This window comes from Bacillus rossius, chromosome 1 (genome assembly GCF_032445375.1).
Source record: "Bacillus rossius redtenbacheri isolate Brsri chromosome 1, Brsri_v3, whole genome shotgun sequence".
NCBI classification, from domain to species: Eukaryota; Metazoa; Arthropoda; class Insecta; order Phasmatodea; family Bacillidae; genus Bacillus; species Bacillus rossius.
Window position 1 is genome coordinate 147,442,667 of NC_086330.1, and position 16,814 is coordinate 147,459,480.

Genomic DNA, 16,814 nt, shown 5'->3' on the forward strand with positions numbered 1-16,814 from the left:
GTTTGTGAAAAACGACAGCCACGTCATTAAATATGATAAACCATATTTCAGAAAAATAAATAAAGGAATGAATCAACAAGTTAATGCTTAGAGCCATATTAATTTTTTTTGTCATTACTTTTATTTTAAGGACTATTTCTAAAATGTTAACTCATTATCTCCCTTGCATTTGTTCTTCTACAAATATTTTTAACAGATATTCACTTAGTGTAAAATCATATCCCTCCCCCACCCCTCTCTCTCGCTCTGTGTATGTGTGAGAGAGAGGGAGAGATACACACAATCTAGGTCCTATTTGTAACCTTTTTTCAAATTCCTTTTCCTATGCACGGAGTACATCTAATAATATTCTGTGCAAATAAAATATGTACAGGATGGGAAGTGATATAATTAACTGCCCCAAGCAATAACAAAGTTCTGTATTGTAGGGTAAAGAAAAATAAATTATACTTTTTTCATGTACTATGTATAATTACCTACTTGTTAAAAATAAAGTATAAATGGTTGAAACTTGAATATGACTAATGCTCAAGGAAAGATTTAAAAACCACTTGATAAGACAATACCTAATCTGACAAACAGATACAGATCAGCGTGTTGGAAATTTTTAATTAACAAACATGAATGTTATTTTATAATTATTTATTATTAAAATGACAATACACCCGCTTACCCATAGGGCATTACAAAATTAAACAGACACATGCAAATAAATGTCATGTTCCTAGAATAATACAAGCTTGATATTCCAACTGAAAATTGGAGAAGACAACATATATATATATACACACAATAATAATATTTACTAAATACTTTTAATAAGTTTTTGCCCTTTAGGCTTCAATTTGGAGTCGAGAATATGCTGGCGCCTCTCTTCTTCCTCCTGTTGCAGCTTATCGTATCGTTCAACTGCAAAATCAATTTCCTTGGTCAGCTTCACCACTTTCTCCTGAAATCGAAAACAGAAGTTTGTGCAGTGCCCACCATGGTCTTGACATTTGTCTGGCTTTTGTCTAACCATTTCATTTAAATTCCCTAACCTGTCACATATTTCCCTGACTATGCCCTGATGTTCCTGGGAATTCAAAATTCCCTGACAATTCTTATGCTGAACACCCTGACGTATCCAATCAGTCAAAAAATTGGTGGGGGAACAAGAAACTATAAAGTGTAATAAAAGTTATCCATAGAGATATGAGGCATAACCAAGAAAAAAAATCCCTTTCATCATACTCTACAGGCATAGGTAGATTTTGAAGTAGTACCTATTTATCATGGAACTGTTCTGGAAACTTCTATAAACTTTTGGAACATTTTAAGATCTTAATGTAAATAAGAACCTCTATGTTCTCCAATATTTCAAAATGATGAATTCAATATTTTGTCATATTCCACACAGCTACAATAGGAAGTCTTTCTTCAAAACCTACATAATTGTACTAAACCAGATAACACAACAAGCAAATGCAATTATTATATGGTGCGTTCACAGCTGATCTGAACATTTTGAAATAAACTACTGACCGACGCTCCAGTCAACAAACTGCACAGAATTAAATTTGATCATCACCTGTCTTACATCTAGTACAGCTGCAGTTCTGCCAACAACCTGAAGAAGTCCTCACGACGAAGATGTGTTTTCATGCACCGGCGCCTCCTCTCCTTCCCCGCCCAGTGTGACGTCACTTTGTTTGTGCTCCACCCCTCTTACGCTTAGCGCATGCGCTGTGGTGCCCGCATAAGGCATAGGTACGGGTGTCGGCGAGGCCTCCGCCTTCATTCGGGCCTGAATATTGAATAATGCAATTGTAGTTACTCTGCGATGGGAGCCTCACCCTTGCTTGGCAGAGTTCAACCTAAAGTTTTCAGTTTTATTTTCCATGGGTCGTCATAAGTGTGTGTTGCACGATGGCTGCAGTAAAGTAACGTAAAAATACTTCATATGCTTTTTGCTTTATTATTTATTTTATTTGAATCACCATCAACTAAATTTAATAGTATAAATTCTGTGTTTTGAAGAATTAATGTAATTATTGTGCACTGAAGTCCACAAATGACCAAGAGGCCATGCAGGAAGTGTGTGTGTCCCGGACGCCAGATTTTCAGTATGTTTAACTTATTTTTGTTTATTTTCATTATTTTTGCTCCGTTCACTGTAAAGTGATGCAGGTTTTCTTGTGTCTGTCGCAATTCTCTTGTGCGTGCTGCGTGTAAATGCTTGCTCATGACTGGAAGATTCTAATGACACCTGCATTAGTCAAAGCAATCACATCATGCTTTTTGTAATTGTATACCTTGGAGCAGTACAGGCTTGTATAACTTTTTGATGTATCTGTACTTTAGTTATAACTTTTTGTGTGCTTTGGTACGATGAACGTAAAGTTAGTTGTAAATGCATGCGTGCATCATAAATATAAATTGTTATAAATTATGTTAATACTTCTTAGAGGCATAATGTTTCATATATTTAGTGTGCCATAAATGGCTACAGCCACGACGTATATTAATGTGTGTGAAATTCGCACTGTTTTGTATTTGTCTTGAATATTTGCGTTTGGTAGTTTTGTATTGCGCTAATCTTGCCATGCCAATTTAATTACCATTACTTGTAATTTTCCCCAAGCTGCTTTAAATTTTTGTATTATTTCACGTTGTGCATTTGTTTTCCAGTTTGCCTTTTTATATGTTTCTGAATAAACATAACCAAAACTTACCTAATAAGTTTTTGCTATTACAGTAATTTCTTAATTACTTTATAACACACTTTTATTGGTGCTCTGCACTGAGGGTACTGGAACCCACCTTGGTTTATAAATAGGGTTTTGACTTCCTCGCAGTCTTGTCTGTCGGGATTCATGTAGTCCCGGGATGCTACACACCCATCAGTAATAAAATTCGTACATAAAATAAAATATGTGTAAAACAAAAATTATAAAGTTCACACAAAATATTACTCTCTACAAAATAATTAACACTAACTCACCTACAATAATGAGATAATCAATCCATTAAATTATTTAATAATCACACAAGTTTGCAAACTAATTATTATTAAAGAACCTAAATAAGTTTCTGGATTAAATTTATGATAAGTATTTTAAAAATAAGTTTACTGTTTTGATACATGAGCATTTTGTTACATGAGCGATAATTATCATAAGGAACACTTATACAAGCAATAATTAGACTGGTTTTTAAGTTTCTCTGTTTTCGTAGTAAATAAACAACATCCCGTAGCTCCGTAACTGGAAGCATTAATCAGTAATATGTAGGTAATACTTGGCAGTTCTGCAGCTGGCAAAATATTAGAACACATTATTTAATATTTCACTAACTTTTTGACTGTAAAAGTATTTAGCGATAATTCAAGAGTATTCCGACCAGCTGGAACGCACCGTCGCTCATCACAGTTTTCGCGTTTACTAACAGCAAAGTCCTGTTGTCTCAGCACCCTCTGGTACTGGCCGACACCCAGCGGCGTCGGTCGTCCGTCTCTGAACGAGTAGTCAGGCAAGTTGGTCAGTGGCCCGAATGAGTTGGGGTTCTCTGGCAACCCTCTCCTGCAATTGAAACTCTTCTCAGCACAATGCATTCTGCATGGCTACATTGGCATCAAAGGAAGCATTAACACACACCAGCATTCTTATGAATGAATGAATCAATTAGAGCTATACATCTCGACAACATCAGGGTCATTAGAGATGAGGTGAATTGACGGAATGAGTGGTAATGTACCCTGACACACATCACACTAATTACAAGTTATGTTCGCCGTGATGTTTTTTACCGGTGAAAAATCTTGGGTAACCTCCTCAGGAATCAAACCTTAAAAGTTAATAAGAAATAATTACAGAACACACTTTGTATTTCAAGCCCCATGTTTTTTTTACTGTTTATGACTTTTTAATTTCAACAAATCTAAAATTTCAGAAACATAGGCCACAGATTTTAAACAGATAATACATTAACACACACAATTGAACCCAACTTCCACACTGCATTACTGAGTTCACTAAAAAAAAGTCTTATTTATTATGTAATTCCACATAATCTGAAGATCAATTTTGGCTCAATGGTCCAACTAGTAACCTTCCTTTGTTCAGAAATGATATTTGAGTTAGTAGTTGAAAATGAGGCAACCAATGGTGTAGCAGCACCTTCTGAAACTTAAATTAATAAATCAAAAACTGTACTATTTTTTTTTAATTAAAAAAATATATATATTATGATATTCTCAAGTGCTATATCAAAATAAATTTTTATATTATATTAAGAAACTCTCAAGTACTTAAGCATGACCATAATTAGGCACAATATTAAACTTGCATTTCTATTCACAAGTAACATATATATATTACATTTAAGAATTAAAATACAGTCAAATTGTAACACATAAAAAATGCATAGGTACTAAAGATGACAATGCACAAACAACACCAAAATGAAGAATAATTATTTCATTACATAACAACTTTATCTGTGTTAATGTGTTCAAAATTAAACATTTATATTCCACAGAAACATTTATATAACTTATAAAGCAAATTATTATACAAAGTCTCTAAAAACATTATATGTGAACATGATTTTTCTTGACTAATCTGGATACACATAGCACAGTTCTTCAAACACATTCCATCAAAATTTTCCACACTTATTAAAGTTATATACACACCATTAATGCATTTAAATAAGCAGCATAGCAAAAGCTGTACAAAGTAACTGTAACAAGCAAACTTTCATAAACTGCAATTGAAGGCTATGAGAAAATAATGGATATAATTCTATACACATTTTCTACCACCAAACAAGTACATAGTTGTCAAGTGAATGAGCCACACTCATTCCACACAAAGTGGATTCAGAACACTGTTCCAGCAACTTACTGTTTCCTCCAGCCACGATCCACGGTTCTCAACACTTTAGGAACTTTTTTATGACTGATGCTGACTGCTGGTACTGGGCTTCTAATACCTGAAAACATTAAAAAGGGGCAAGATTATTTTGGACTTCCAAGAAAAAAGGTAGGTACTGTATTTCATGTAAATTCATACACAAAACTTAGATAAACTATATTGGTTTTAGAGGTTGAGCCATGTCAAAGTGGTGGATTAGCTACAAGCTACCACTTGGAGGTTCAGTCCAAGCAGCTACGAAGCTCTTATCTGAAATTAGTCCTCATGCTATTACCAACCTTGAAATAATGCACCAACCCATACTGTTTGAAGGAATGCTTTGTATTCTGAGAGAAAATAACTGTTTTAAAACCTTAAAATAGATTTTTCTGGCATCTTTTAATTTTTAATGGTTATAAAGCTATTTAAGGTAACTGTACCAGTAGTTGACAGTGTACCAGTAGTCAACATCTTTTAGTTAATAATAAAGAAATTAGTATATGGGTGCATTCATAACAATGTTTGAATGTGAAAAATGTAACCTGATGTTTGCACTCTATGGTGAACTTGAGACATTAGGAAACCACCCATTAAGCATTAGTTAGTCAGCCATTACAGGTATACTTGTATTGGCAATATGATTATTGTGCTATTCTCTTGTAAAAATACTTAAGCAGGTGAGTTTCTACATGCTATTGCCAACTGCATTGTATTTTATATCTTAGCAACAACTTTTGCTGTTGTAGTACTTGATACATGTTATTAAATACATTAAATAAAATATTCATCTTATGTGATCAATAAAATTATAGTTATGTATTAGGTGTGTCAATTACTGGAACACACACAAGTATGTTGCACCAGTAGTTGACAGTTCATGTCAACTACTGGAACAAATAATAAATGATGAATAGTGATATAAGACAAGTTATTTATTTACATTGCTGTATAAGAAGTACCCACATAGTGGAAATTTTTGTCTTTGAATACTGGATCCAGTAGTTGACACTGTTACGCACTGGTACAATACAAGAGTGTCCACTACTGGTACATAACATCAGGTTTTTAATTTCAGTGCCAATGCCTCCTATAAAAGGCAAAATGCTGGATTACTCCATGATCCAAATGGAAAAGGCATTAAAAGATGTTCAACGTGGATTACCATTTGCTACTGCTGCCAGGCTACATGGTGTACCGAGGGTCACCCTGATGAACAAAAGTAAAGGAATTTCTCCATTAGACCGTTGCATGGGACCACAGTCTATTCTTACTAAAGAAGAAGAAAAGTTACTGGTTTACTGGATTTTGTCTGTTGCCAAAGCTGGGTTTCCTATTACTAAAGCTGAATTACTAGACAGCGTTCAACATTTAATAAATGAACTGAACAGACCAAACCCGATTGTTGATAACCGACCGGGAAGGAAATGGTATGAGTCCTTTTTGAAACGAAATCCTGAAGTACGGGAAAGGGTAGCTCAGAATCTTACATCCTCTAGAGCAAACGTGACAGAGGCTGCTCTGAGAAGTTGGTTTCAAGAGATATATATTTACCTTGAAGACAACAATTCCCTAAATATTCTCAGTGAACCCAAACGTGTATTCAATGCTGATGAGACAGCTTTCTTCTTGAACCCAAAAGCTGGCAAAGTGTTGGTTGCAAAAGGAAGCAAAAATGTTTATCAACAAGTTAACAGCGATGAAAAAGAATGTTTAACTGTTCTTGTAACAGGAAATGCAAATGAAAATTTAGCACCTCCCATGGTAATATTCAAATATGAGAGAATTCCTTCACAAATTGCTAGAAGTATGCCTCCTGACTGGGGGGTAGGCAAATCTGATTCAGGATGGATGACAGGCGAGCTTTTCTTTGAATACTTGTCTAATGTTTTCTTTCCCTGGCTTGAAAATGAGAAAATACCTCGCCCAGTGATTTTTTTCATTGATGGCCATGCTTCCCACTTAACCATCCATACCAGAAAATTTTGCGAAGAAAATGGAATCATTTTGGTAGCTCTCTTCCCAAATGCTACCCACCTCATTCAGCCAATGGATGTAGCCATTTTTCATAGCATGAAGGTGGCTTGGCGACAGAAAGTTCACGAATGGCGTTTCATCATTTACATTCTCCCACAATTCAAAGACATGATTTTTCACCATTGCTAAAGGAAGTTTTGGCAGAAACAGTGACACCCCAGATGCTGCAAAATGGATTTAAAAAGTGTGGCTTGGTTCCATGGAATCCAGATGCTATTGACGTTTCAAAGCTTCCAACAAGGGATGCTCTTCTTACAGATCCTAAAGCAAGCAGTATCTATTCAGAGAATCTAGTTGTAGCACTGAAAGTTTTGGAAGAAAAGATAGGTATAAACAAACTTGAGGCCTTCAAGAAATCACATGGCATTTGGAAGGGTGATAGTCATGATCATTCATTGTTTTGTGTATGGAAGAGAATACAAGATCAAGTTTTGGGTTCAAATCAAGGTAATGCCAGCATGCCAGAAACCAGTCAAGAAAAACCAAGTGACAACACAAATGAAAGTACAGAAGATGTGAACAGACAAGAAGTCAGATCTAAGAGCACGGAAAACAATCAAAATATATCTCCAGAAGAAGATAGTAGACAAGAGGTCAGATCTAAGACAATGGAAAAACCGTTAGATATATCTCAAGGAGGACGAGAAATTGAATGTGAAAGCATTGAAAATAGGCCTACAGAAAATTTGGACAATGGCATAGTACAAAAAGTTCAGCAAACATCTAGTGGGAAAATAATTCCTTCTCCATTTAAAAGAGCCCTGTTTTGGCCTGGCCCACAGGTGCAGAAAGCTAAAAGAATGAAGAAAGAAAAGATACCTAGTGTTGCGACTTCAAAGGAGTGGGTTTTATATCATGAGAAAAAAGAATCCCAAAAGAAAGAAGAAACAGCAATGAAACAAGAAAGATTGGAAGAAAGAAAATGAAAGAAAGAAGCAAAAGAGAAACTTTTTATGTTGAAGGAGAAGAGTAAGAAGCAACAGAAAAAGAAATCTTTACTAAAAGATTCTTCAGAAACTGAAGATGAGGAAGAAGATTGGGTGCAGTCAGGGGATAGTCTTGATGACATCAGCCTTATTGGGTCTTCTGACAATGAGTGTGATAATGACTTACTAAATATTGAAAAGGGAGACTATGTTATAGTATCTTTTCCAGGGGAAAAAAAAGTGTTACAAATATGCTTGCATAATTCAAGATTTAAATGACACCGAAGCAGAAGTCATGGCTTTGAAATCTTGTACCGATGCAAAAAAAAAAATTCAGGGTTGTTGAATCTGATGTTAGTATGGTCTCAAGGTCTCAAATTACCCTTGCCAAGTATGGTTAGTTCAGGAGATCGTTTGAGATATCATTTTAAGATGACCTTAGATGTACAAGGCTAGAGAACAATGTAAGACACAGTTTTATGTTGTATACTGAGTGGGAATCATTTTCTTCTAAAAACAATCCTTAATCTGTTTTAATATATGTATAATTCCATTATTATTTAATGTCATGTGTCCATTCGGTGTAACTTTTTAATTTAGTTGGTCATCTGCATACTCATGTAGTCAACTAAAACATTTTACAAGTGTCAACTTCTGGTACAGTAACATGTCAAACACTGGTACGCAAATAAATTGTGGGTGTCTAATACTGGTGCATATGCATACGCATCATAAAAAAAATATTGTTTTGATGCTGATTGAACTAAATCAGATTTCTAGATGGTATATTGTAAATAAAAGTTTAACAAATTATAAAACATGTCACAATTTGGATTCGCTTCATTAGTTTAGTTTATTCATTTAAAATTTAGAAAAACACTTATTAAAGTGTCAAATACTGGTACAGTTACCTTAATTTTAGTGTATTGAAAATACCACTTTTATAGTGGACATTAAATGGAAAGGGTATTCAAAATATTACACATGATTTTGTTTCCGTAGCAGATGTTTATAGTCTTACTTCCATAGTTTTAATTGCTAGAAAACTTAAAAATTCTAATTGAATTTGTTGTTGAAATAGAAAATGAGCCTGGAAAAATTGGGGAAATGTATAAATGAAAACCTCCCCAAAATGGATACCATTGAGAAGATAACTAACCTAGGTAGATAAAAAATTCAAAGAAAATGCGCCCTGCATGGCCGTAAACATAAATTTTTTGAGAATGTAGATATAAAATGTATTTTGAAAATACTAATAGACTATACATTTAATAAAATTACATTAGTTATTGTGATAAGTATGTGGGACAGGGCCGGAACTAAGGGGGGGCATGGGGGGCATGTGCCCCGGGCGGCAAATATCAGGGGGCGGCAAAATATTAAAAGTGGTTCACTAAAACAAGTTGATTCTAGTCATTAAAAAAAGTTTTGAAAGTGTACATATCGCAACCAATATGTTAGCCAAGAAATTAAGAAATTCTATTTAACTTGACTATGCATAATTTGTAAATATATTCGTACTCCAAATGCGTTGCTTCACTGTAAGAAACAAGTGTTACCATAATTCGTGGTCTGGAGTGAGTAAAACCACTGCGATGAGAGCTGGTATCTCAAGGACCCGTTGCGCGGGTGATCACTTGGCTGAGCAAGATGTAGCCCTTTCTCTGATAAATACCCTCATTTTACCAGCCCCTACTCAGTCGCTAATGTGTTTTCGTACCATGTGCGTCTCTGCCTGAGAACGGGAGCAGATAGCAGTTCCCGAAACGTCGCTTGTTTCTGTTTTGGAAAAACTATTGTGTTTGTTTCGTCTTTTCGTTTTGTCGTGTTTTTGTCTCGTTTCAACCATTGTGCTGAATTTTTTTTGGGTTCAATATTTTTGTGTCATCATGATTTGTGGTTTTTTTTTCATTCTCTTAGTACATTTTTCTTTGTTTTTCTTTGTTTGTTGACCATATTCCTGTTACGGAATATTTTGTGGTGTTTATATTCTGTTGACAACAGCAATTTTTTTGCTTAATTTGTGCTTTTTGTCTTTTGGTTATTTTTACTTATTTATTTTAGTTTTTAGTTTTCTTACAGAAAAAGTGCTTAGCAATGGCGTATGTCCAAATGTAATGTTGAAAGTCATTGACAGATTAATTATGGAACTGAGTAACAGGTTTAAGGCTTTGGAGAACATTAACAATAAGTTTGGATTTTTTAGTGGTGTTCAAATTCATAAAATGGAAGTAGAAGATTTAAAAGTCAAAGCAGAAGAATTAGGAAACACAGGGCCGATCTTAACAAAGAAGAATTCGTATTTGAAATTGAAAGTTTTAAGCACCATGCATTAACAGTAGACTATGAATTCAAAAATGCTACAGCATCAACAATGTTGAGCCTTATCTACAAAATTAAATTGGAGGAGACACATCCTAACATTACTACTGCTCTGAGAATGTTTTTCACCCTTCCAGTTACAATTGCGTCAGGTGAAAGAAGTTTTAGTAAACTTAAACTTATTAAAAGCTATTTGAGAAGCATGATGGGCCAGCAGAGATTAACAAATATAAGTATTATTTATATCTATTGAACACAAACGAGCTGCTTTGATAAATTTTGATGATATTATTAACACTTTTGCAGCTAATCATGCTCGAAAAATTAAATTTTGAACTGAATTTCTTTGTATGGTTATCAATACAATATTATACTTAATTCAGAAGCACATGTTCCTTATGTAATTTTAGTACTTAATAAACTTATTGGTAAGACATTTATTTTCACTGTTGTGCAAACAATAAACAATAGTTTGATAACAGTCTACTTCATTATAATAAAAATGTAATTGTGTTAGTTTTACAATTAGTGTACTTGATAAATAAAAGTTCTCAATTATGTATAAATGAATGGTATCATTTCAACCACCGCTTCTAACGAAAAAGGGTATTTTATAATGTTGGTAAGAAGGGGGCGGCAAATTAAGCTTTGCCCCCCCTAACGAATCTCCTAGTTCCGGCCCTGATGTGGGATACAGCCACAACTAAATACTAACAATACTTTTTTTTAAATATTCATAGTCTTTATTGGCTGAAGTTGCTACCGACTTCCCACCGACCACACCCAAAAGTGAACCATTTAATAAGGAACTTTTCACAAACATGGGAGCAACGTCTGTGCCTCCTTTACTAACTCTGTGGTTCAACCTTGAAAGCCAAGATAGTTTATTAGACAATGGCTGCACAAGCATGCCATCTACTTTAAAACTTCAACATTTCTAGGATAGTACTACACCCACTATGCAATGTTCCACCGCTGCTGTCTTGCAAATAACACCAATAATGTTTTTAAATTAGATTTGTGCTGCTACAGTTTCAGCAAATCAAACTGCCCCTGTGAAGTAACGTTATAAAATCAGCACCTACCCTGAGTGGTGTTGAATAGCTGCATGCTACTAAGAAGCAATCACGGAACAATTAACAATACAAGAGTTAGCAACGAAATTTTTTTTTTCCCTTTATACATTATGTGTGTTTTAAGGTCTTACAGAAGGGAGAAAAGCTTAAAATGTCATCTTTAAAAACAAAGATTTCATATTAACATTGTGCAAGTATTTATAAATTAAAATTAAGACTCCTGAAAGATGTGAAGACATTTAACAATTAACTATTAGAAAAATTATAAAAATGCAAATGAGGAGTGATTTAAGTAGTTTGGATATAAGATGGCAGTGAAGGATAAGAGAATGCCTAAATAAGAACTAGAAAGAACATAGACAAATTAGAACACAGGAAAGGATAATCAAGAATGGCCAGAAGGATTTAGACAGCCTGCCGAAGTCAAAAAACAAGTATTTTTAGCTACATACTTTGTTATGGTAAAAAACAGTAGAGTCCCGCTAATCCGAACCCCGCTAATCCGAAAATCCGCCTAATCCGAACAGGGCTAGGATAAAAAAAAATTTTATATCATTTAAGAACTAAGAAAAGTAAAGAAAAACAAGTTTTTTCAAGTAATGTGCGTTTATTTATATGTACAAAGAAATTATAATGTATCTATCTATCTATGTGATTAATTAAAAATATTATATGACACTAAATATGTAGGCTAAATAATAAAGGTATATTTTTCGTCTGTCCTTCCTTACATATTTGATATATCAGACACTAAATATGCCTCAAAAAGACAATATTTGGCATTATATGACAAAATTCCGCCTAATCCGAACAGGGTTCGGTCCCAATTAGTTCGGATTAGCAGGATTCTACTGTATCTCTAACCATTACCATTTAAAATATATAAATACTTAAAAATGTTTACAGCTTTACATTAATGGAATTGAAAACAGTTGTCCCACAACCTGAAAGAGATCTTGCCATCAAACATCAGAGAATCTTAACAAAAAGAGAGACTTCTGAAAGACACGAACAGGCCTGTGTACTTCGCTCTCGGACAATGAATGTACAGAACTGTTTTAGGAAATGTATCCCTTTAAAAATTGAATTGTTGAATTGTCTCTCACAAAGAACTGGTATTTTCATAGGGACAAAACTTTTGGTGGGAAATATTAAATTTTAAAAATAACATAAAGCATAAGTTTTTTATTAGTGCACACTCCATGAAATGAGAACTCCCATAGATGCTCAATGCCAGATAAATCATTGCATACAGGTTTAATGATGCTAGGCTAATGTATGTACCAGTGGGTATCATCAATGTTTGTACTCTCAAGCTTAGCCCTCAAATACCCAGAAAGATAACCATTGGAGAAGTGAGTTGCAGAGGAATAGGCAATGAGTTCTCCTCTATTCAAACAATCAATATATCCTTAGTTCAGACATGCCGAAAGCATAACATTTCCAACGCCTTGCCAACAATTTTTCCATCGCTGACCCTATTATGGATAATCTTGGCATTTTAACATTTCATGATGAAATTAAAATTATTACTATAAATTACTCAAAAATGAAAATAGGCCTACTTAATTAAACTAACAATTTTTTCCAAAATAAATGTATTCTAATTGTTGACTAATTTCTGTTTGAAAGTATTGCATTACAGGTTTTAAAACCTAATTTACAAATTATTACAGAAAGTGAATACTATTAAAAAGCATATTTTCTACAAAACTCTTAAAATCAATACTATTAAAATTTTACCACCACCTTAATATAATATATACACACCTATATTACGTAATGACTCAAAAGTACAAATACAGGTATCTACAAAACATCATGAATTTCCTACCTGCTATGTTCTCTTCAAACCTTGTTCATACAATAGAATTTCCTCAGTTTAACTTCTAGCCTGGTGCCTACTACAACTTGGAGAAGCATTTTCAAGACTATCAGAACCTTTTGATAAAATTTCCTCACAACTTTTTATGTTACAGGTATATAAAATAAGAAAAATTTAACATAATATGAACTAGACCTACTCTTCGCAGGAATATGCTGAGTTTCATGTAAGAAAGATAAAACTTTTTCAGAGATAATTTTAATGTGATCAAAGTGAAATAGTGTTAAATAAATGTGCGCTTATTAACTGAAGTGATGCATAAAAAAACAAAACAAGAGATGGCAAAAGGTGACTGAAAATTGAAGTTAAGTATCTTTCAACACAGTTGAAACATTTTTTTGACCACACACTTGATTTCATGACTTTTCCATGACTTTCGTGACCCTTTGACACCCTTCACCATGTAAGTGGTGTTCAAGATAACTGAGCAAATACAGTGAAACTTAGTTAATCCGGCCCTCGTTAATACGGATCTCTTGATAATCCGGATCAGATTTGTGGACATTTTATTTAATGTTCACAAGAACGTAACTATAAGTACGCCAAATATTCACTTTTTAGTTTGAGTCGATGTATAGTTCCTGCATAGATGGTAGAATTATGGTAACAAAATGCTTTCTGTTGAGTTTAAGAAAGTGCACCAACTGACAGACATCATGGTGTACTTGTAGCATCAGCCCGGCACCGCTCCAGTTGAACTATTAATGACTAGCTGCCCGACCAGGCTTCGCACGGCTATACTAATAGAAAAAAAATCAAGCCACATCTCCCATTTACAGTAATGGTAAATAAAAAAAATTCTGTGAAAATTTATTACAATGCTGTATAATGTACCGGAGAGAAAATGAATAGCACCGATGGTTTCCCGACTCGTGCACGCAACGTACAACTGATGTACCCGTACTTCGCTACGGCAGTCTACAGGCAGATCACTCTTGCGCCGCTCATTGTGGGTACGCCACTGCCGCGCGATGCCCGTTACCATAGAGACGCAGAAGGCATGAACAATGCAAAATCCTGTTCTCATGCAGACAAAGTACCCACTGTTGCCTGGTTTTAACCACCCATGGGATCTAATTTTCAGAAAATGTCATCCTGCGTAACATAAGGAACATTACTGTGAAGTTTCAAGTCTGTAAAATATATATACTTGAAAAAAAAAAAAAAGGGCAATTTTTGATATTTAAAGTACCCGCAAAATTTCAACGGTGATGAGGACTGCACTAACAATGAAATAGTCGTTGCCATAGAGACGAATGAAGCATCAACAAAGCAACAGCCGTTGCCTTGGTGATTTCCTACCAAAAACTGGAAATTTTGATATATTACGCCCTCAAAACTCCCCTTGGGATCGGATTTCCGCAGAATCCGTTCTTAGTGAGCGTCTACATCACAAAATGAGTAACTATGCTAAATTTCAAGTCAATCGGGTGTATAGTTTTAGAGATCTCGTGATGAGTGAGTCAGTGAGTGGTATTTCGCTTAATAAACTTCTAGCACCTGCGGCATTGTCAACACACACTTCGTACTGCATGTTGTTTCTAACCCCCTCCAACGCATTTGATTCTAAATTGGACTTTTAGTAAGGATCCCTAATGTTACTGATAATATAATATAGCCTATAACCTTTATCGATAAATGTACTATCCAACACTGAAAGAATTTTTCAAATCAGACCAGTGGTTCCTGAGATTAGCGCATTCAAGTAAACAAACAAACAAACAAACTCTTCAGCTTTATAATATTAGTATAGATAATGCGTTTTGCATTACTGTGTTTCATTCAAAGCCATACATGTTTGAAAAAAAAAAAAGTGGACAAATTCTTTGTTGAGAAATTATGATAAAAGTTATCTTTATATATTTTTAAAATATCTTGCAAACAATATAGGACACGTGTACTACGTATTTTTATTACAAAACTTAGTTTTTTTATAGTAATAAATGGTAAGTCTGCTTATTTAAGGATTTTGTTTTGCCTATTACCTATATTACCAAGATTATACGGATTATTGACTGTCTGGATTGCCTTTGGGCCCAGTTAGTCTGGATAGACACAGTTTAACTGCCCTTCAGTTCAGTTTTAAACAGTGGTAGTGCATGTGGACGTCCAGGTTTATGGCACTCCTTTGCCTTTTTATTTGTTGAAGGGACTTGCCTAGTCAGGGTTGTATTTAAGTTGGTGAGGTGGGATGATAAGGTCTATACTCACTCGGTGCTAGAGCAATATCACCTCTACGCACGAGGTTATGAACTGGCACACAATCTTCCCGTTATGCATAAGGTAACTATGAAATTCGAGCAACAACCATAACATTAGAAAAGAAGACAAATGAGAAATGAAGACAAAAGTTACTTAGAAAACACACACTTTAGCCATTTTCACTTTCCTGAAATACAGTTTAAAAACAAATTCTAAAAATGAACTACAATGCTTTTTATGAATAGACACAACTCGGATATCTTGATCTGATTCCAATCTTATGGGCCCTAACTTTACTGCAAAACATTTATGGTTAGTTTTCTTGCTGCCAAAATGCATCCAATTGTCTTCAAAGAAATTCTCAGCATCTCACACCAGCCACAATAGGCAGCTCCAATAATATTTATGACTGTAATGGGGCTCAGTTTCCACTGTTTTAGTGCAAGTTGTTTGCCCATCACTATAAAGTGGTTGACATTAAGACATTTTACAATAGACACTCGTCAAAATGGCTGGATTCAGATGTAAATCTACCTGCCCATGTTTCAAAATACTGGGGGACTGTTCAAATAAAAAAATACTACATCCAACAGATGTAGTTCTGCCTACCTATATTTCATAATACTTAAGTGTCAGGGATGTTCCAATAAAAGAATTCTGCGGAGTTCCATCACTCTTACGTTCATCAATTTCCCTGATTTTTTCCCTGTTCTCCTTGTTCCACCTAAAATATTTCCCCTGTCACATAGGTTTACAGATATATTTAAACACATTTCCACAAGAATGCATAAAATGTAAAATTTACTGTAATATGTTTTCATGCACACTGCATAGTGTGCACTGTTCTGTTATTTACATCAACATATGTAACTGGGTGTTTGCCAAAATAAGGTACCTAAAGCATGTCTCTAGGCCTTAAAAATATTATACATTTGTATTAATAGTAATTTTTACAATAAGATATATGCTTGAATGTAATAGAAGCCTATAATTTATATTATTTCTTAAATAAATGTTTTTGTATTTAAGATGTGAGACCAAGAAAGTGCTAAATGTCCCCTCCGTGGACTGTCCCCAAGTACAGTTTGATAACATTTTATTTATCCACAACAATATAATTTTATGTTATTTAATATTAATTCTTTAAATTATAATATCCAAAGATTAAAAAAAGAATTCATAAAATTGCTGGACTGCAAAGGTTTGAATTTTCAAGTAAGATTAATGTTTATTAATTGTCCCCAGGAAATGGGTCCTTTGTGTGGACATACAAAATAGTTTCAATATAAACCTCCAGGGTGCAGCACTGGCCACTGAACCCTACCCAAAAGGAGGGAAAAGAATCTATCTTGTTTTCTATCAAGTCATAAGTGGATGATTGGTGGTTTATGGGTATTTACATTAGTTGATCCATGTGATTTAACGGTTGGTCAAGATCGCTTAGTCCACTCTGTGGACAACTTTTTGAAGGTGA

General features: G+C 34.4%; 1 protein-coding gene across 3 annotated transcripts in view; it reads right to left on the reverse strand.

Moving 5' to 3' along the window:
• Positions 1 to 625: 625 nt before the first annotated feature.
• LOC134546263 (large ribosomal subunit protein mL52) overlaps positions 626 to 16,814 on the reverse strand; it is a 41,321-nt gene continuing 25,132 nt past the window's right edge. For 2 of the 3 annotated variants that reach the window (XR_010079119.1, XR_010079118.1), the window contains one exon: positions 4,890 to 4,974. Coding sequence is in view for 1 of the 3 variants with exons in the window: in XM_063388965.1 (XP_063245035.1) it covers positions 806 to 949; positions 3,428 to 3,560; positions 4,887 to 4,974 (365 nt within the window). In the remaining 2 variants the exon portion in view is untranslated. Of the gene's footprint in view, positions 950 to 3,427; positions 3,561 to 4,886; positions 4,975 to 16,814 lie in introns of those variants that run through there. The other variant, XM_063388965.1, reaches the window with a different exon arrangement.